Source organism: Panthera tigris, chromosome D1, assembly GCF_018350195.1.
Source record: "Panthera tigris isolate Pti1 chromosome D1, P.tigris_Pti1_mat1.1, whole genome shotgun sequence".
Taxonomy (NCBI): Eukaryota; Metazoa; Chordata; class Mammalia; order Carnivora; family Felidae; genus Panthera; species Panthera tigris.
Genome location: NC_056669.1, coordinates 114,232,945 through 114,252,413, shown reverse-complemented (window position 1 = coordinate 114,252,413; position 19,469 = coordinate 114,232,945). Strand labels below are relative to the sequence as shown.

At 67.4% G+C, this 19,469-nt stretch overlaps 4 protein-coding genes across 11 annotated transcripts in view; 1 reads left to right on the top strand and 3 right to left on the bottom strand.

The window, feature by feature from the left end:
• Positions 1 to 5,468, top strand: part of PHRF1 (PHD and ring finger domains 1) — a 30,350-nt gene extending 24,882 nt beyond the window's left edge. For all 8 annotated transcript variants that reach the window (XM_042957796.1, XM_042957801.1, XM_042957800.1 and 5 more), the window contains 5 exons: positions 593 to 3,169; positions 3,438 to 3,595; positions 3,740 to 4,000; positions 4,091 to 4,219; positions 4,742 to 5,468. In XM_042957796.1, coding sequence (XP_042813730.1) covers positions 593 to 3,169; positions 3,438 to 3,595; positions 3,740 to 4,000; positions 4,091 to 4,219; positions 4,742 to 4,885 — 3,269 coding nt within the window. In that variant the 3' untranslated portion in view covers positions 4,886 to 5,468. The remainder of the gene's footprint in view (positions 1 to 592; positions 3,170 to 3,437; positions 3,596 to 3,739; positions 4,001 to 4,090; positions 4,220 to 4,741) is intronic.
• A 172-nt stretch (positions 5,469 to 5,640) lies between these two features.
• Positions 5,641 to 8,772, bottom strand: IRF7 (interferon regulatory factor 7). The gene is given in 11 exon segments (XM_042957802.1): positions 5,641 to 5,838; positions 5,912 to 6,030; positions 6,122 to 6,634; positions 6,712 to 6,807; positions 6,984 to 7,191; positions 7,289 to 7,314; positions 7,317 to 7,346; positions 7,578 to 7,785; positions 7,868 to 8,030; positions 8,114 to 8,431; positions 8,692 to 8,772. Coding segments are annotated over 10 exon segments (1,539 nt in total). The 5' UTR covers positions 8,134 to 8,431; positions 8,692 to 8,772; the 3' UTR covers positions 5,641 to 5,682.
• Positions 8,773 to 9,973: 1,201 nt separating this feature from the next.
• CDHR5 (cadherin related family member 5) lies at positions 9,974 to 16,467 on the bottom strand. The gene is made up of 15 exons (XM_042959259.1): positions 16,413 to 16,467; positions 16,156 to 16,331; positions 15,705 to 15,755; positions 14,273 to 14,365; positions 14,042 to 14,143; positions 13,820 to 13,930; positions 13,560 to 13,730; positions 12,884 to 12,974; positions 12,613 to 12,710; positions 12,311 to 12,511; positions 12,117 to 12,230; positions 11,952 to 12,039; positions 11,497 to 11,808; positions 10,751 to 10,956; positions 9,974 to 10,411 (listed from the first exon to the last, which is right to left on the bottom strand). Exons 1-15 carry the CDS (start codon positions 16,465 to 16,467, stop codon positions 9,974 to 9,976), a joined length of 2,307 nt encoding a protein of 768 aa, XP_042815193.1.
• Positions 16,468 to 17,879: 1,412 nt separating this feature from the next.
• On the bottom strand, positions 17,880 to 19,073 carry SCT (secretin). The gene is made up of 4 exons (XM_042959451.1): positions 18,828 to 19,073; positions 18,638 to 18,739; positions 18,428 to 18,520; positions 17,880 to 18,138 (listed from the first exon to the last, which is right to left on the bottom strand). The coding sequence occupies exons 1-4, from the start codon at positions 18,908 to 18,910 to the stop codon at positions 18,015 to 18,017; spliced, it is 402 nt and encodes a 133-aa protein (XP_042815385.1). The 5' UTR covers positions 18,911 to 19,073; the 3' UTR covers positions 17,880 to 18,014.
• Positions 19,074 to 19,469: the final 396 nt, after the last annotated feature.

The following is a 19,469-nucleotide window of genomic DNA, read 5'->3' as shown; positions in this document are numbered from 1 at the left end:
GGCGGTTGAGAGGGCATGTGAGCCACGGGTCCTGACGAGACCGTTGAACTAAAATAGGTTTCTGTTCAAAACGTACCTAAAAGCAGTTTTCTCCGCGAGGTCATGTTTCCATTGAGTCAACATCGCTTTCTGAACAGAGTTTGCAGGCTGAGAGTTTAGATGATGGTGGGGTCTCCGGGCAGCCCACAGACGCTGCGTGGCTGGCATGTGGCTGGCACGTGTTCTCACAGAGCCCACGGAACCGGCTGTGCGGAGTCCTCCCCTGCACGTCCGGGCCCTGGAGGGTGTTGGGGGTTGGGGGTGCCCAGCCATGGGGGGCAGGGCAGCGCAGAGCCGGGCGGCCCCTCCCGGGCCCCCCTGTGTAACAGGCACAGGCGCTTCCAGCGGCCAGTGAGCACTGCTCGTGGGTGTGGCCGGGGGCCTCTCACCCCGTGCCCCCAGGAGCACAGGGCTCTAGCCCAAGGAGTGAGTAGGGATAGTAATTTAAAAGCCCAGCTTCTAAGAGAAAGTCATCTCGATCTGGACCAACAAAATGACCGCTTTTTAAAGGAGGCAGTGGAAACCGATGGCCACTCACTCTCGTGTCTTTCAGCACCCGTTTCCTTTCCGAGAAGCTCAGGCGCTCCACCCCGAGGGGGCAGAGGCCCCGGGGCCTGCCTGCTGCCCGGAGCACCACGCTCAGGCAGCGGGCTCCAGAGTGCGGGGCTGCGCTGCCACGGCGGTCCCACCCCCTCCTGCGTCCCCGCTCTCACCCCAGCGGCAGCCGTGAGACTGGACTCCTCTGTGACCCCTCCGTCAGGTCAGGCTCAGAACCTGTCAAGCGTAAGCAGGCCTGGCTTAAAGCACAGTGACGCCCCTGGATGTGATGGCGACAGCAGGCACGCTCGGCCCCTTAGTTCTGTGTCCTCTAAGACCTCGGGCAGCTGCCCTCACTTGCCGCGTGCCAGTGCGCTGCAGGGACAGGCCGTGAAGCCAGCTCCCAGGAGGCCCAGCATCTCAGAGCTACCCAGGATACCGAAGGTCAGAAGGGAGGACGGTGGCGGCCGGCGGGCGGATGCGGCCCCCACCAGTGAGCAGCGTGTTGAGATCCCCAGCTCCTGCATCAGCCGGCTCACGGGCAGGGAGGGCCCCGGGCAGCCCAGCCACGGCGCCCGTGCAGAGGGCGAGCCCAGCAGCAGGGGCCCACAAGAGCCTGGCACACACTCAGGGGGTGGATCCCAGTCCCCCGCCACGCTGGGACCCTCAAAGGGGAAGGGTGTCAGCTCGACCTTCGAGAGCTTCAGGATCAATATTCCCGGGAACACGGCACATTCCGGCAGACTCTCTAACCCCGGCTTTTGTAACACGTTCCGGCCTGTCGACAATAAGGTGCAGAGGAAAGAGAACCCCGCTCCCCTCTTCTCCATCAGGAAGGCCAAGCAGCTCAAGAGCGAGATCTACGACCCCTTCGACCCCACAGGCTCTGACTCCGGTTCTGCCGGCAGCAGCCCCGAGCGCCTGGGCTCTGGCCTCCTGCCCTCTGAGATCACGCGCACCATCTCCATCGACAGCCCAAAGGCGCCGGCGCTGCAGACCGTGCGCTGTGTCACCTCCTACACGGTGGAAAAGGTCTTTGGGACGGAGCCTGAGTCCCCTCGCGGGTCCTCCACCAGCGTACTCGAGCTCCGGGGCGAGGGGGCTGCCGAGGGTTCCTCCGACCTGGAGCGCGAGGGCCAGGGCGCGGCCTCCAGGGCGCAGAGGCCATCCCCCCCAGAGCCGTGGGAGGACAGGGACCAGCTGCCCTGCAGTACCTTCTTTGGCTCCGAGGAGCGGACGGTGACCTGCGTGACCGATGTAGAGCCGGGGGCACCACCCAGCCCAGGCGCCCCGCAGACAACTACCCACAGGGTTGTGGAGCTGAGGCCCCCATCCTGCTCCCGCTCCACATCCAGCTCCCGTGGCAGGAAGAAGGCCAAGAGGAAGCGGGCTGAGGACAGGGAGCACAGGAGGACCCGCTCCGGCTCCCGCTCAGGCTCCCGCTCTGGGGAGAGGAGCTCACGGTCGGTGTCTCCACCGGTGGGTGAAGGGCACCCCAAGAGGCAGCAGCCCAAGGCCCGGGGCCGCAGGTCCTCCAGTGACCACTCCAGCAGCCGTGAGCGAGCCAAGCGGAAGAAGGTGAAGGATGAGGGCAGGAGGAGGAGGAGGGACTCTTGGGGACGCGGCCGGCGGCGGTCACGGTCCCGGTCCCGCTCAGGCAGCCCCGGCAGCTCCTCCCATGAACGCAGGGAGAGCAGGAGGAGGAAGCGGAGGCGGTCGGGGTCCAGGTCTCGGGGGAGGGAGTGCTCCCCCCCCAGCAGTCTGGAGAGGGCCCGGAGGCACCGGCACACAAGGGAGCGGAGCCCCCGGGAGAGGAGCCCTCGGGAGCGCCCCCGCGTCAGGTGGAGCTCCCGGGAGCGGAGGAAGCGCAAGTCCAGGTCTCCACGGTCGCCGAGCACGGAGCACAGGTCCCGGGAGCACCAACGGCCTCGTTCCCATGAGAAGCGGCCAAGGCCTCGCTCTCCAGAGAGGAAGTTGGTGCCCCCTCCCCAGGAGGAGCAGAAGCCCGACAGGGAGCAGCCGGCCAAGCCACTGGTCTCCGTGGGAGCAGACGCCTCTCCAGCAGGGGCCGAGGCCCACAAGGAGGCCCCGGATGTGCCCGCGGAATGTCCACCCGAGGACCTTGATTACGGAGACTCTGTCGAGGCCGGGCACGTCTTTGAGGAGTTTTCAAGTGATGCTTTCTTCCTGCAGCTTGATGACATGAGCTCTCCGCCCTCCCCAGAGAGCACAGATTCCTCCCCAGAGCGAGACTTCCCACCCAATCCAATGGTGCCCCCAGCCAGCCAGCAGCAGGACCCTGCCCTGGTGGCTGTCATCAGACGCGAGGTGGCACTGATCCACGATGACGAGGCTGCGCAGCCCCTGCCCCAGGCACAGGGCCCCCAAGAGAAACCCTTGCTCCAGCAGGATGCTGCTGGGGCTGCCACGGCGCCTGGCACCCTGGGAAGCCAGGCTGGGGTCGGGGTGCCTGCGGGGAAGGAGGAAGGCGCCTCTCAGACCCCCTTGCTGCGGGCAAAAGCCCTGGTGAAGAGAGTCACCTGGAACCTGCAGGAGGCGGAGAGTGGTGTCCCTGCCGAGGAGCGAGGCCTTCGTGAGTAGGGTGGCAGGGTGGCCAGGGCAGCGTGTGAGGATGGGGGTGGCCCGGAGTGGCCACCAGTATGTGGGGGCGGTCTTCTCTCCCTGGGTGGTACATGGACCTCTTTGGTCACTTCAGTAGCGTAGGCCATGGGGCAGGGAGATGGCTGCAGCCTGGCCCGTGGTCCTTGCTGCTGGGATGCTTTTCTGGAATTTCCCAGCCAGGAAGCAGCCTGTGGCCCAGGGGTAACCACAGAGCACCCACCTCCCGTGTTGGTCCTCAGGAACGCCGCTCCACAGGCCTCAGAAGCCCCGGGAGGGGGCCTGGGAAACGGAAGACGTGGGGCCCTCGGTGGTGTTCCAGCAGGCATCCTTCTCTGAGCCGCCTGCCCCTGGCTATGCACATGCAGAGTCTGGCTTCCCGGACGCCGAGCCCTCTCAGGTAGGTGCCTGGGCCGGAGGGGCGTGGTCGTGTGCCGGGCCACACAGGCTGTGCCGGGCTGGGGCTGAGGGACTTCCCCCTCTGCCGGGGATCTTCCTGCCGGGAGCCTGAGGTCTGTGCTGAGTGATCTGCATTTTTGCCCAGGTTTATACCCCCAACCTGCCTACCGCCCCAGCTCTCCCTTTGAGTCTCCCGCCCTACGTGCCAGCCAGCCAGCCCACGGTCCAGTTCATCCTGCAGGGGAGCCTCCCGCTGGCGAGCGGTGGGGTTGCACAGAGCCCAGCCCCGGCGCCCGCTGCCCCGACCACGGCTTCAGAGCCGGCCGGCCACGCCACTGTCGCTGGCAACTCCGAGGAGAGAGCAGCTGCTCCCAGGCCTGCCGCGGAGAAGGCCAAAACCGAGGAGGTGAGTGTCCGTCTTCCTTTCTCAGGGGCGGGCTCCTCTCCTCAAAGGGTGCCCCCAGGGCCAGGTGGTCACAGGTGTCCTTGTTCTCAGTACATGAAGAAGCTGCACACGCAAGAGCGGGCGGTGGAGGAGGTGAAGCTGGCCATCAAGCCCTTCTATCAGAAGAGGGAGGTGACAAAGGACGAGTATAAGGACATTCTCCGCAAGGCAGTGCAGAAGGTGGGTGCGGGCGGGCGGGCGCCGCGCCCTGGTCAGGTGTCCCCGGGGGCGGGTCTGTGCTGTCGCCCGCTGATGCGGGCTCTGGAAGGTGCTCCAGCCCGGGGTTGTGCAGCCAGGCCTGGGGTAATATTGGTGTGACCTGGCCACCAGGGGCCGGTTGTGTCCCGTCACCCTAGCTCGTAGGTGCTCAGGAAGAGTAGCCAGTGTGTGTGAGGGGACGGAACAGCATCCTTGTCACTCGTTAAATAGGCTGAGTGGCAGAGGGCAGTTGGCACACCGAGCTTGCAGCCGGGAGGAAGACAGGACCCCGGGAGGTGGGCGGTTCTCAGGCCCAGGGTGTCAGGTTCAGATCTGGAGCCCACTGGCTGCACCACTCGGGCTTGGAGATGGACCCTCAGCCGTCGTGGGAGGCAGGTGGGCAGGTAGTGCTCTGTCCCTTGTGATGTGGACTCTGGGAGGGCCCATGATCACTATGGGGACATCTGAGTAAACTGTGCCTCCCCACCACCCCCTGCCCCCCAGATATGCCACAGCAAGAGCGGGGAGATCAACCCTGTGAAGGTGGCCAACCTGGTCAAGGCCTACGTGGACAAGTATAGGCACATGCGCAGACACAGGAGGGCTGAGGCCGGCGAGGAGGCACCCCCCCAGGGCACCGAGAGCTGAGCCGGGCACAGAGCAAGGGGGCACCAGTCCCCATCCCGGAGCCACTCTGTTGGGAGAGGCAGGAGCAGACAACTCTGGAGACAGCCATCACTCCTGTGTTCAGGGTTCCTGTGACCACACGTGGTCTGTGCCCCTGTCTTGCTCACGGTTCAAAACTGGACTTTTTTATATGTATATTATAGATACACACTGTTTCCATGGTGTTCTAATTTATCAAAAATGGATTATCTTTAGAAACTTCTTGATTGACTCAGTATTTGAAAGGTGAAGCCTTTGGGATCAGGAGGGGCCAGGGGAATGCGGGGGGGCTCCCCGACCCAGCTCACAGATGGCCTCATTTTATTTTCCATCCTATTAAGGGAAGGCCCTTCCCACGTTTTCTGTTTGATGTTCTGTAAATGACGCGGTTTGCTCCCTCCCATGAGGCAGAGCACGGTGTTGGTGGATCTGGAAGGCAGGAGAGCCCTGCACACGGCGCAGAGTCGGCCATTCACGCGTCCCCCTCCCCAGCACACCTGGCAGGAGCAAACACCTGCTGTCCCCAGAGCATTTTGTATTCTGAGTAGAGTTTGTTGGCTCTGAAGCGTGTGGCCTGTTTCTTCATTACGAAGACAGAAAAGGACGGGTGTGTGGGCGGGTGAGGGGTGGTCACCTCCCTTCCGGGGCATGCGCGGGGAGCCTCGAAGTCTGGGGGGCCCCTTCTCGAGTTCCGGCCCCACCCCTCAGCCCGCCCCGGCTCAGGACACCAGCGCCGGTTTCTTGGCTTGCTTTTATTGGACCGCAGAGGGCGCTGGCGCTTAGGCGGGCTGTTCCACCTCCATGAGGAAGTGCTCCAGGGCCTCGTAGAGGCTGTTGCAGCTGGACAGGCAGAGGCCGAGGCTGCTGCTGTCCAGGGAGGACACGCCTTCTCGCTGCACGTACTCCAGGTGCGCCCGGCACAGCCACGGCTCCAGCTGCAGGGAGGGGGTCGTCAGGCCAGACGGGCTGGGCTGCCTGCGGCCCTGCCCACGGGACCCCGTGCCTCACCTTCACCAGGACCAGGCTCTTCTCCTTGGGCCTCCCAGCCGACAGGTCCTGCCCAAAGCCCAGGTAGATGGTGTAGTGCGGGGAGCGCCGACGCCGGCGAGCCCGGAACTCTACCAGCTCTGTAGGGCAGGGCTGTGGTGAGCGGGGCGAGGGCAGGAGAGGGGCGGGGGAGGGCAGCGGCCCCCCGCCCCCGTCGGGTGCATCACTGACCTCGGAAGAAGGCGCTGAAGTCGAAGATGGGGGTGTCCTGGTTCCTTTGCAGCAGGCATGGGGGCGTGGAGGGGCTGGCGGAGCCCAGGGGCCCGCCCACCTCCCAGTAGACCTTGCATTTGCCCAGGCGCCGCGCCCACAGCCTGGGCCCCCGGAGCTCCAGCTGCAGGCCGGGGGCCACGTGCTGCAAGAGCTTCTCTGTGTAGTGAAGCTGCTTCTGGTCCGGGAGCTCGGCCGGGCTCGGGAAGGCCACGTGCTGGGGCTCTGCGGCCTCGGTGGCGGGGCTGGGGGACCCGTACAGAAACACGAAGCTCGGACGCCCCACGGTCTCCTGCAGCACTGTGCGGCCCTTGTACATGATGGTCACCTCCAGGGCCCCCGGGCCGGGCTCTGCCCGTGACCCGATCTGTGAGCGGCCGGGCCCGGCCACGACCTCCTCACCTGCCGTCCGGATGCCAGGCGCCACCTCCCGTGGGGGCTGCCAGGGCTCCAGGGCTGGGGCCGGGCCTGCGTCTGGGGAGGAAGGCGGAAGCTGGCACCGGGTCCCCCGGCCCCTCCCTCTTTCACGCCCTGCGCCCGACTCCTCTCACCTGTCACCTGGGCCTGCTGCAGGGCCTGCAGCCTGGGGCTGGGGGCTGTCTCCACTGCCCTAGGCAGGTATGGCACCATGTTGGGGAGCGCTGGGCCTGAGGAGGGTGACCGAGGAAGCAGCCGTACTGGCCCAGCTGTGGCTGGCACTGTCTCTACTGGTTACCCGCCCCCCCTTCCCCTTTCTCCACAGTGATTCTGCGGTCCTGCCTGCTCCTCCCCCTGGCACGGGGCCCTGCAAGGCAGAGCACTCCCACTCAACCCAGCGTCTCACCAGGGGCCTCCGGGGGGATCGGGTCCAACCCCCATGCAGCTTCCAGCAGATGGTCCTCCAGGCAGCTCTGCTCCAGAGCCTGGAGCAAGAGGTCCCCAGCATTGCCAGCGGGGCCCAAAGGGGAGCTGGGGGCACAGGGCTCAGAGCTCAGCCCGGGCCCCTGCCTCTCAGCAGCAGCTCCTGCCGGGCATGGCCTAGGGAGCCCACCCTGCAGGAGAAGGGCCAGCGTAAGCATCTCCTGGCTCCATCGAGGAGTGGAGACCCCCCCCCCCCACCTGGGAGCCGGGAGGGCAGAGCAACCTTACCATCAAGGGTCGGACGTCTTCCGGGCCTTCTCGTCCCCCTGGTTAGTGCCTGGGCCTTCTGAGGGAGAACTGGGATGAGACTCGGGAGTTGGGACACTGGGTGTGGATGCCCCCGACCCGCCCCCCACTAGTGCCAGTGGGCCACATAAGCTTTCCCCGCCCTCCCCGACCGGGCTCCAGCCTCTTCCAGGCCAGTTTTGGAAACCGCAGATCTGCCCAGTGCGAAGTCCCAACGTGTGCTGGCACCGTGGCTCCGCCCTGGACGACCTGCCTCCTGCGGGCTCCTCACCTCTCCACCCCAGCGCGGAGCTGAGCGCGTACACCTTATGCGGGTCGGTGGGGTCCCCCGAGTTGTCTTGCAGCATCACAAAGCGCTGGGTGCTGTGCAGCGCACAGCGGAAGTTGGTTTTCCAGCTGGCGCGGAGCGGGCCTTCGGAAGCCAGCTGGTGACTTCCGCCGTTGCTGGGCGGCCACCTGCCGCGGGCCACGGCCCAGGCCTGGGGTCAGGGGGAAGAAGGTGTGAGCTTGGGGGCGCGGGCCGGGGCCTGGGCCGGCCCTCCCTTCTGGCTGGAGCCCCACCTTGAAGATGCGCGCGTCGGCCTCGCCCAGGTCCTTCCGCGCGAAGTGCTTCCAAGGCACGCGAAAGCGCGTGCGGGCCGCGTCCAGCCACCGCAGGCCTTCGTAGCGGCCGCTGCCGACCTCCCCCAGAAGCCAGTCCGCGAACCGCGGGCGCGGGGGCCCCCTGCGGGCGGAGGACCGGCGGGGTCAGGGCGCGGCCGGCCGGGTGGCGTGGCCGCGCACCCTGGCGGTGGGACAGGCGCTCACCTTTCGGGAGCCGCGGCCATGACTCCCTCCGAAGCCCTGGGCGGAGGGGGCGGGGGGGCGGTGCTGGGAGGGGTGGGCACGGGTGACGGGGGCTCCCCGCGTGTCACCGAAGATGTCGCAGGCGTGGCCCCGTTGTCAAGGTGTTGGGACCACAGACGCGGGGGGAGGGCTGATGGCCACGACGTCGCCAAGGCGTGGGATTCTTGCCGGCGGTGGCCGTGCTGTGACCACAAATGTGCGGGATCCGAGCGGCCGCACGCATGAAGTCACAGGTGTGGAGCCAGAGCCCAGACGCGGCGCGAGGGCTCTGGCGGGACCCTGCGGAGACACGACGGGACGGCCGCTCGCGGGGGGCGGGGAGGGGGGCGCGCCCGGGACGCCAGGAAAGCGAAACCGCCGGCGGCGGGAAAGCGAAACCACGGGCGGCGGGAAAGCGGGAAAGCGAAACCTAAACCTTCGTGGGGTGAGGGGGGGGGGGCCTCCGCCGGCAGCGCCCCCACCTCTCAGTCCCGACCCGACTCCCCCGGCCGGACCCTCCCCGTCGCCGCGCCGCGCCGCGCTGCTCGCCCCACACGTACCTGGGCGCCGGGTCACCGGGGCGGGCGGGTTCGTCTTCCCGGGAGGCCGGGAACCAGCGCTTTTATGGAGGCGAGGCGGGGGCGGGCCGGGGGCGGGCCCGGCGGGGGGCGGGGGGAGGGGGCTGCAGGTGCAGCCGAGGAAGTCACGTGCTCTGGACGACGGTGCCCCAGGCCCCTCGCGCCAGCTCCTGGGTGCGGGCGGGCGGGTGGGCGGGGGTCGCGGAGGGGCGGCGGGAGGGGCCGGCCCTGCGGGGTCCAGTCACTCCTCTCCCTCAAGGCGCCTCCCGCACAAGCCGCCGGCCGGGGGCCCCTGGCGACTAGCGGAGGGGCTGGGGGGAGGCGCTGGGGAACCTCACACGAAACCCGCCCTTGTTTTCTCAAGGAAAAGTGGGCAAAGGGAGACGGCGTGGGGCATGTGGCAGCTGTACGGCTTGGAGTCTTGATGGGAATTGTTCAGACAAGAGCACTCGAGTGCCCTTGAGAAGACATTTGCAAAGAGATTCGTGATGACTTTTCATTAGGAAAAACACTGACGATCCAGAGACAGTGTGGTGGCCTTCAGAGAGGAAGTCCTGCCGGCGGTCCTCCCCTGGGGAGGCCAGTAGGGGGGGCCCTGTCCCTTACTCCGTGGCTCTGGTTCCCCTCGGCCTCTGATTGTAGCCGACCGGCCCCACCTGCCATGCTGGCCCACGGCCTGGGCCTGCTGCCCGCTCCCAGCTCCTGTCACCCCAGGCAAGCCTCTGCTCGGAGCCACAGGTCACAGCCCAGACGCCAGGGCCAAGTGCCTCAGAGCACGGTGCTTGCTTTCTGCACCAAACCTCACCGCAACACTGGCTGTGACCCCCTGGAAGGTCCCCAGGGACCTTGCTCTCCAAAATGAGTTCCTGAGGGCGGCTCCTCAGTTTCCCCGAGGCCAAGAATCTGCGTGTCGTGTCGGGAGGGGGGATCCACAGCGCAGGGTGCCCCCCCTCCAGCGCGGTTAGACCAGGAGAGGAACTGGCCACCAGCTGGCACCGGCCCGGGAAGCCCCTTGGCTGGCAGGCACAGCAGGTGGTTTACGGGAAGCGGCCTCGCCCGGCAGGCAGGGGCCGGGGACGTCCCAGCAGCTGGGCCGCACCGTCACCTCCCACCGGCGGCAGCTCCAGGGGGACCCTGCGCGCCCCGGCCGCCCATCGACTTTGGCGCAGCCGAGCTTGGAAATCGTCGCTTTATTGTGCAGTGGGGGCGGGCGAGCAGCCCAGCCGACCTCAGGGTGGGCCAGCGAGGGGCGCAGGGAGCCCAGCTACACGTAGGTGGAGCTGGCGTCGTCGCAGGAACCCCCACCCGGGCCCTCGGCCTCGGCGTCGGCCTCGTCACTGCTGTCCTCGCTGCCGGAGTCGGCAGCGCCGGCCGCGTCCGAGGCGGGCGTGTTGAGGACCACCACGTCGGCCTCGGCCCCGATGTCCTCGCCAAACCACACGGCCTTGTAGCCGCCCTCGGGCCGCCGCTCCTTGGTCAGGATGGACCTCACAGCCGCGGGGCCGCCCCCATCCCGGGCCACCTCGGGGGACTCGGAGGCAGGGTCCAGGGACTGGAGGCTGGGGGGCTCCGGGGGCGCAGGCTCCGGGGCCACAGCCGGGGTGGGGGCAGGTGAGGGGCTGGGAGCCGGTGCCCAGTTGGACTCTTGGGGAGCATGGAAGGCCTGGTTGTCAAAGCCCGAGAGCTGGGGGTGCTGGTGCTCCTGGGGAGGGGACAGGGGCAGCCAGGACATCAACCAGGACCCCAGGCCTGGGCTGGGCCCCAGCCCTGGTGCCCTCCCCAGAGACAAGGATCCAGGCTCTCGTCCTTCCTTTCTCTGCCTTTTTCGGCCTCCTCCCCGTTCCGTGGGCTACGGCGTCTGCACCCCGTGTCTCCTCGCCTCCCTCTCCTGCCCCTTTTCCGTCTTCCTCTGTCCCCCTCTCCATCTTTCTGTGGCTCGGTCCTCACCTGCACAGCCCTGTCTCCTTGTCTGTCTCTGTCCCTGTCTCTCTCTTCCCCTGTCCCTGTCCTGTCTGCTCCCCCAAGGCCCCCGGGGCCTCACCTGAGCTTTACCAGAGCAGCACTTGAACCGGTGGCCATAATGCTTATGGACGAGGATCAGGAGGGCGATCAGAGTCAGAACCAGCAGCGCGCCCAGCACCCCGCCCAGGGCCGCCATCTCCACGGTGGAGAAGCGCTGGTCCTCAGTGTGGCTGACACCTGGCTTGCTGTCCCCTGCCGTGCTGCCTCCTCCAGGCTCTGGCGTCCCTGCAGCACCGACAGCCACTTACCGTTGGCGCCGCCGGCACTTTCCAGCCTGCACCAGGCTCTGGACGCCTCGAGCACGAGCCGGGCTTGGCGTCCTCCCAGAGCTGCGGTTCTGGGGAGTGGGTGCTACTGACTTGACCCCAACTAAGGGGCTGTGTGTTCCCAGGGGCCCTGGGGCGGGGGCAGGCTGCTGAAGGGAGGCAAGGGAGCTGGGGATCCGTGCCCACTGGCTCCAAGGGGAAGGCAGGGGCCTAGCACCCTAGGAAGGCGGTTGAAGGCAGTGCTGGGGCCTGGAATTGCGGGGCTCCTCAATCCCAAATCTGGCTTCTGCCCCACCCTCCACACACCTTCCCAGTTTACCTTGTTGGGGCCCCCGAACCCGTCTCTGCCCGGACCAGAGCAGACTTCCTTGTGGCCTACGGTCGGCGTGGTCCTGCCGGGCCAACCTGGGGTGGAGCCTCCCTGCTGTTATTCCCAGGACCACTCACAGTATGAGTCAGGGGGCATCCGGGTGACTCTAGGGCAACCGGGAGGTGCTACCTGAGGGCTGGGGGGCCCCGCTGGGCCCGGGGGACATCGGCTGAGAGGTTCTTGGCTTCAGCGTCTGTGTTGAGCCCCCGCTGGGTGAGGCTGGTGGGAGGGAGGTGCCAGTTCCCACACTGGGGGGCCTCCCAGGCGTAGATGAGGCAGGTGGCCTCAGAGTTGCGCCCGAGGGAGGGTGCGGGCCGGTGCTCCACCCAGAACGGGTCGTGGAGGACCCCTGAGAGGGCCCCGGGGGCCTGGGGGCTTCCGCAGTGGTGGTTCTGCTCGATGTTCCTCCAGCCTCTGGGGATGTGGGGGGCTCTGGGGGGCCTGGGGGACCTGGGGGCCAGGGGCAGGATGCGGGCTTGCCTCTGCCCCCAGTGTGCCTGCCTCAGGGAAGGCACCGCCCTGGCTGTGGCAGAAAGCCCCCCCTCCCGCCGCTGAGCCGTCACCTGGGTCCCCCGGAGGCTCACCTGTGGGGGTGGGCGCCTCCTCTTGTAGGACCTGTATTTCCACCACTGTGCTTGCCCCACTTGCGGTCACTGTGTTCGTGGCCTCAACCTGGGGCAGAGAGGGGGCTCGTCTCTCGTAGGCCCCGCCTTAATCCCTGCCCCTCGGAGACGTCCCCTCGCCCTTACCTCTGCATAGAAGACCCCCTCGTCTGCCAGCAGGGCAGCGGTCACCACGGTCTCGCCATCCATCCGGAAGTTGGTGTTATTGGTGATACGATAGGTGATGGCGGAGTCGAAGTCCTGGACACTGTCCCAGTGAGTCCTGGGCCCGGGCTGCCCCCACTGCCCCCCAGCCCACCCGCAGAGGGGCTGCCGCCTACCGGGAACTCAGGGTCCCAGGCCCAGATCCTCAGAGGCTGGGAGGGGGAGGCCGCGTCCCTGACCGGGACGCCCGCGCCAGAGCCGAGAGCCACGGTGCCGCGGTACCGGCTCTCGGGGAACTGGAGCAGGCTCCCGTTGGCATTTCGGGCCTCGATCGTGACCCGGGTCACCGAGTAGCGGGCGTGGTCGGCCTGCTCGCCCTAGGGGTGGGGGAGGTCGCGGTGACCGGCAGGTTCTGGAGGGGCGGGCGCCGCAGCCTGGAGCTCGGGAGGGGCGCTCGGAGGCCTGGCGGGGGGCCCACCTTGACCAGCAGAGTGAAGGTCTTTGGGCTGTGGACGGCCCCGGTCATGGTGAGGTTGCCCGAGTCAGCGTCTATGGCAAACGTGCCGTCGTCTCGTTCTGTGAGGGTGGTGGCAGCGTCTGGCCTCTCGGTGCCTCTGGAGGCCTGAGGTCTAGAGTCCCAGCTGGCTCTGCCCACCCGGCAGGTGCCCCTGGGGCTTCCTCCGCCCGTGGTGGGGATGGGGTCCCGGACGTTGTGTGGGGACAGAAGCAGGGCTGTGGCGCACACTCACCACTCACGATGCTATAGAGGATGCTCTGGTTGATGCCCCAGTCCCCGTCCACGGCATAGATGGGCCCAGGACGCAGGGTGAGGGGGCCTTGCTGTGGGGACGGGGACAGGAGGAGGCACCATGGGGCTGGTGTGCCGGCCCTGGCTCGCCCCCTCCCGCTCCCCTCAAGGGGGCAGCTGGTCGGCTCTCACGACTGCTGACCACACCCTCTGGGACCCGGCCAGTTCTGATCGGATTGATCCGAACAGCTCGAGTTTGGAGAGGGAGCACAGGCGCGGGACAGGAAGAGGTCACACAGGGTCTGGGCTCGGGGATCCTCCGTACGGCGGGAGGCCCTGGAGCCCGGGTCCAGGCCCCGCTGCCCTCCGCTGCCTCAAGGTGACTCTCGGGGCCCAGAGGGGACAGTCAACCGGCCAGAGAGGCGGCTGCCCCCTGGAGCACCGCCGCCGTGGCCCCTCCAAGCCACCACCCTCTGGGTCCCCAGGGGCTGTCTGGCTCCGCCCCAGGACAGCTGAGCCTGCGCCCTCCCTCCAAGGTCAGAGAGGACGTTCACGTCTCCCCATCCCGGGTTGGGTGCGACTGGCTTTCGAAGGGATGTCCACATAAAAACGACAACCAAACTTGGCACCCAGGCCACTCCCCCGATGCCCATTCTGCCCCTCCCTGCCCCCAGTACCAGCGTGTGCCCTGTGGGGACAGCCCCGTGGTACTCGGCTTGGATGCAGACGTGAGAGTCTGAATAGGCACAGGGCAGGAACCAGGGGGGCCGAAGGTCAGCAGGCTGCACCTCCAGGATCACAGTGGCCGTGGCCGTGTGGCTGGGTGCTGCGTTCTGCTCCTGTGTGTCCTGCAACAGCCGAACCCGGCCGGGTGAGGCCCGGGAGCCCCGGGCTGGGGGCGGCTCAGGTGGGGGCTTGAGTGCCCAGGCCTGCTTACCCGCACCAGCAGCTGGAAGGTCATGTTCTGACACTGGTAGAAGTCCAGGGACCGGTCCAGCCGCAGAGCGGGGAGGTTGGTGCCCACCAAGGAGAAGAAGTTACTGGCGCCCTGGGGAGGTGGGAGGGGGATGGGGCTCAGCCTGAGACCCTGGGAGGACCCGGGGCGGGGCCGGGGCCGAAGGGAGGGTGTGGGGCTGGTGCGGAGGCGGGGGACACTGACCGGGGTCACCTCCTGGAGGGTATAGAACAAGATGTCACTCTTGTCGGGATCGTGGGCCTCCAGCTTGGTCTCAGGGACGACGATGGTGTTCACTTTAGTGTCCTGGGGGCACGGAGGGGGAGTGGTCCAGCTGTACCCCTGCCCCCCCCCCCATGGACTGATCTCTGAGGCCAAGCCATGGCCACTAGCTCTCTGCTGTCCGGCCCCTCACCCCTGGCTCCCCTCACTCACCTCAGAGACATTCTCAACCTTGGTCACGAAGGGGAACACGGGTGCATTGTCATTGATGTCCAACACAAACACAAACACCCTCAGCAGGGTCACCTAGGGGGACAGGGTGGCGGTCAGCTTCCTCCCTGCAGGTCCCCACCCCAGCGGAGGGCCGCTCGGATGGCCTGGGGTACGGTTCACAGGGACTGCGGACGGACAGCAGGAAGCGACTACTGAGCACAGGAGGTGGTGAGTACCCTCGAGAACAGTAACCGGGCACGGGTAGGCGGGGCAGGAGGGTGGCCAGCAAAATCCCAAATGAGAGCGATGGTGAAGCAGTCGAGTTGCCTCGAGAATAATTCTCAAAGGAAAAGGAAAACAGAAAGGAGAACACACAGGTTGAAAGAGGCTTAAGAGGGAGCGCGCGACTCTTGATCTCGGGGCCGCGAGTTCGAGCCCCACGTTGGGCATAGAGACTACTTAAATAAATAAATAAACTTTAACAAGAAAGAAAGAGGGAGGGAGGGAAGAAGGGAGGAAAGAGTCCTGAGACACAGAGCAGCCAGTCTCATTAGGTGGCCACCCTGGGGTCTTGACTCAACAAACTGGGAAAGACCCCCACTGTGGGGAGAGGCGGACATCGGGGGTCTTGTGATGCTGAGAAGTTTCTACTTTTTCCAGGTGACAACCATGTGACGGTCGTGTCTAAGAAGGGTCCTTGGCTTTCAGAGACTCGTCCTGAGATACTTGTGGGTGGTGTGCCATGATGTCTGTGGGGAACACCCACAGGCCTCGAGGACAGGGAGAGCGGACAGTGGTTCCTGTAAGCTGACAGGTGCATGGGGCTGGGGTTGCAGCTTAGAATAGACTGGTCAAGAGATGGTGAGAGAGGCAGGCAGGTGCACATCCGGGGAGAGGGCACAGGGCCAGCTGGAGCGGGGTCGGGGTCCATGCACCCAGCCTTGCCCACCGCACAACGCACTTGGCCTTGGCTCTAAGTGAGAAAGCAGCCGGGGGCGTCCAGGGCAGGGACGGGCCGCTTGCTTGATCAGATCGTCCTGCCACGATGAGACTGGACTGGGGTGGCCAAGGCCGAGAGGGGAGCGAGCAGACCAGTTGTCAGTTGGAAGTTTCTAGAAAGGAGATGCTGGTGGCCAAGGGTCTGGTCAGCTTAGAGTCCAGCTTGAGGCAGAGTGACCAGATTTGCTGCTAGACGTGAAGGGGGAGTGGGGGGGCGAGGGAACCAGCAGGGCGAGGCTCCTCCCGTGTTGGGGTGGGGGGTCTGGAGCCCAGGGCAGCGTCTGGGCTGGAGGAAGTGTGGGCGCCAAGTCGGGAGTGACTCTTGAAAACATGCCACAGGGTGAGGTCACCAGGGAGTGGCCCTGGACCAGGCAGAGTGCTCTGATGTCACAGGGTCAGGGTGGCAGCACAGGGTGGGATGGGGGGGACTCACCACGGTGTCACCTCTTCTGCACTCCAGCTGTGCCTGCAGCATCGTGTGTTCCTGGGGGGGCAGGGGGGGACAGACAGGTGTCAGAGATCACCTGCCCCGCTGATCGCAGCGCGCTGGCCCAGCTTCACAAGCGAGGAGACAGGCCGAGAGGGGCAGGCGCTCACCCGGGGGCCCCAGCATCAGTGCTAAGTCCAGAGGTCACTCAGCGCCCCCAAGGGCCCCACGCCCCCTGGGGTCTGTGCTCCACGAAGCCTTGAGGCCCAAGAGGGCTGGGTCATTGCCTGGCGGGCACAGAACCCTCAGGACCCCCGGGCAGACTGAGACCCAAAGACCCTGGAAAAGCCGTTCTCCGGGGAGGGGGGGGGAGTGTGGGTGCCCGCACAGGTCCTGTGGAGGGAGAGCCCCCCAGCTGCCCCCGCGGGGGTGCCCCGCCTAGGCCCGCCATCCACACCTCATAGTCAGGAGTCACATTGAGGAACAGCTGAGTCCCCTGGATCCGAAACGCCAAGGGGGTGGATGAGGGTCCGAGGGTCACCTGCTGGCCTTCAGGGACATAGATGTCAGCCAGGGGCTCGCTCTGATTCGTGTTCTCCGGGACTTCGAAGTAGGTGTTGCTCACAGAGCAGACTGGAGAGTGGGAGAGGAGGGGTCAGTGCCCTCCCGCCACCCACCTGCTGCCCAGCTCCACCGCCACCGCCCCGCAGGTACCCTGGGCCTGGGCCGTGGCCACGAGCAGCAGCAGCAGCAGGGCCCAAGCCCCCATCTCGGCGGCCGTCCACCGGCGGGACCCTCTGAGCCGCTGGTGCTGGTGCCTTCTCAGGCTGGGCGACCTTCGCCCCTGCCAGGCACCGCCCCACGTTATGATCCTTTACAAGCCACCGGCCTCCACCAAGGGGGCTCTCGCCGGCCGCCTGGCCAGGCCCGGCCCGTGGCCAGGAGGGGAGACCTGGTGGTTGCCCAGCTGGGCCACGTGTGGGGGCCCACGGGGGCTCAACTCACAGACGCCAAGGTGGGAGGCGGAAGTCGCTCAGAGAGCTGATCAGGGCACCGTGGGCCTGGCGGGGTGGGGTGGGGTGGCTGGGGGTATGCCTGGGGGGGCAGAAGCTGGGGCAGGGCGTTAGAGCCTGGAGGAGTGGGGACTGGGGCGGGGCCTCAGCCCTGGCTCCTGTGTCTGCTGTGCCCACCCCCCGGGCCTGCTGTCCCTCTGCTGGACGCTTCTGCCCGAATCATCTGGGAGCCAGCTTCAGGGCCCAGGTGCTCCCGGCAGGACCACCCTCTTCCCACACCAACCACCTAGGTCTGGAAAGAAAAGGTTGTTTGTGTCCGGGGTTACCCCTGCCTGTCTTGGAAACACGCCATTCTCCTCCAAGGGGGGCTGGGCAGGGCCACCGTGATGGCGATGGCAGCAGGCAGCTGGGGGCTCCTGGGGGGCAACCCAGCTCCCCATGGGCTCTGGAGCTTGACAAAGAGGGGGTCCTGGCAAGGCTCCCGGGCCCAGGCACCCGACTGCCCTACCCCCAAGGGCCCCCCCCAAGCTCTCAGCAGCTGGGGAGAGGCCACTGGATGGGGACAGCAGAGGGGCTGCCGTGACCGTGGCGGTCGTGGGCCTTCGGGTCTCTAGGCCTTTGCTCTGCTGCTGCTGCACTGGGGGCTCCTGGCGCCTCTGCCTGCACTGGGAGGGCCTCCATGGCTTCCAGCGACCCCAGCACCACTTGGGGTGTCATCACCGTCCCCATTCCACAGGCTCAGAGTGGTCAAGCCACTTGTCTGAGGCCACAGAGCTCGGACCAGGAGCCAAGACATACGCTTGGGTCTCTCTCTGTCTCTCTGGAGTGGACTCCTGAACCCCTAGGTGACACTCCTGTCACTCTCCGTGCCCCCTCAGACTGCCTCCACCACCTGCCCGGCACACTGACCGCAGGGCCCTGGGGCCGGGGCTGGAAGACATCCTGGGCCCCCCACCCACCCAGGGCCCCTGAGTGTGCGGTAGATGACAGGGGTGCAGACTGTCTCTGGGGAGCTCGGTCAACGGGACAAGAGAGATAAGGCAGGTGAGGCGCCCTGCTGGCTTCCCAGGTTTAAAGGGCAGCTGGGTGTGGCTGCAGCCCCAGAACCTGTGGGCAGGGTCCTTCCGCCCTGCAGGGCTGCCTTGATGGCACAGAGACGGCGCACTGAGTGAGCTCATGGGGCCGGTGTCTGAATTCCTCCTTTATTGGTGACAGGTGCAACCCCTCCTCCTCCCGCTCCACCCCTCCCTGGCCTGGGCTCCAGGGTGCTCCCCTTGCAGACAGAGGGGAGGCTCCTTCTTCCTCAGGGCCTCATCCGTGACATCTCAGCAGGAGGCACCGCCGGCTGTGAAAATGCGGCCCCAGACCCGGGTCCGGGAGGCAGCTGGGGAGACCAGGCCTCATCCAGGGGGTCCCTCAGGGGCATCCTGTGGAGACAGCCAGGTTAGGGGCTGGACGCTGCCACCCATCTGGCCAGACTGTGCCTCCTCTGGTCACCAGCTCTTTTTCCTTCCCAGACTCCCCCCCCCTCCCCACCCCTGCCTGTCCAGTTCCTGCTGTGGATCTAGGGTGCGCAGGGGACCAGGGGGAGGGGCTGGGGCAGAAGCTTGTGCGTGGATGGGGGGGTGACGGGCTGGTGGTGGCGGCTGGGGCCAGGACGGGGCTGGGGCGGGGAGGTGGGGGGGGGGGGGGCTGGTGGGGGCTGGTGGCGCTCACCAGGCCTGCAGGGCGGGCGAGTGGGGCCACTGCAGGCAGAAGCGGCCCTCAGACGACTTGGTCCAGCTCGTGCCGTTCTCTGTGTCCAGCTCGCTGCCCCCCACGCCAAGTCGGAATTAGTCCTGGAGCTGGGGGGCGCCGCCCCCGCGCCCCTCCCTCGGCCCCGGCCCCTCACCTGCGCCCCCTCACCCCGCGGCCCCGGCCCCTCACCTGCGCTTCCCCACCAGGCCCTGCAGCAGTCGCTGCAGACGCGCGCTCTCCCGCAGGCGGCTGAGCTCGCTGGTGAACGTCCCATCCGAGTGGCGCGGGGCCCTGGGGAGGGACGGCGGGGCCACGGGCCAGGTCAGGGCCGGGCGGGGGCGGGGCGGGGTCCGAGGGGCGGGCGCGGGCGCGGGCTCACCTGGGGGGCGCGGGGCGCGCGGCGGAGCCCGGCAGCAGCAGCAGCGGCGGCGGCAGCAGCAGCAGCAGCAGCAGGGGCCGCATGGCCGTGGTGGGCGCGCAGGGGGTGCTGAGCGCTGCCGCCGCCGCCCGGGCCCCGGCCGCCCCTTTATAGTGTCCGAAGCGGGGCGGGCCGGGGGCGCTCGGCACCGCCCCGGCTCCGCGCAGCCCGGCCGCGCCCCCATCGATCGCGCCGGAAGGTCAGGGCCGCCCCCCCAGCTGTCGCCCCGGCTGGCCCGCCCGCCCTCAGCGCCGCGTCGGCGCCCCTCGGCCGGCTGGGGATGTGGGGGGGAGGGGGGGCGGGCCTGCGTGAGGAACGGCAGGAGCAAAGCCTCAGAGCCTCGCCCCGACGCGCTTCCGAGGCGCGGCGGGGGCCGGGCACCACCCTCGGGGCGCAGAGGGGCGCGGGGTGGGGGGCGGCACGAGGGCGGAGGCCGGGACCAGGGGGCGTCCACCCGAAGCGCGGACTCCGCTGGAGAGGCCCAGGCCGGCTGCAGGCCGAGCTGGGGTCGAGCCCCCCCCCCCCCCCCCCCCCCCCCGGGGCGCCCTGCATTTGAACTTTCGGAGGACAGACAGGAGGTGGAGGTGCGGAAAGGGGACACAA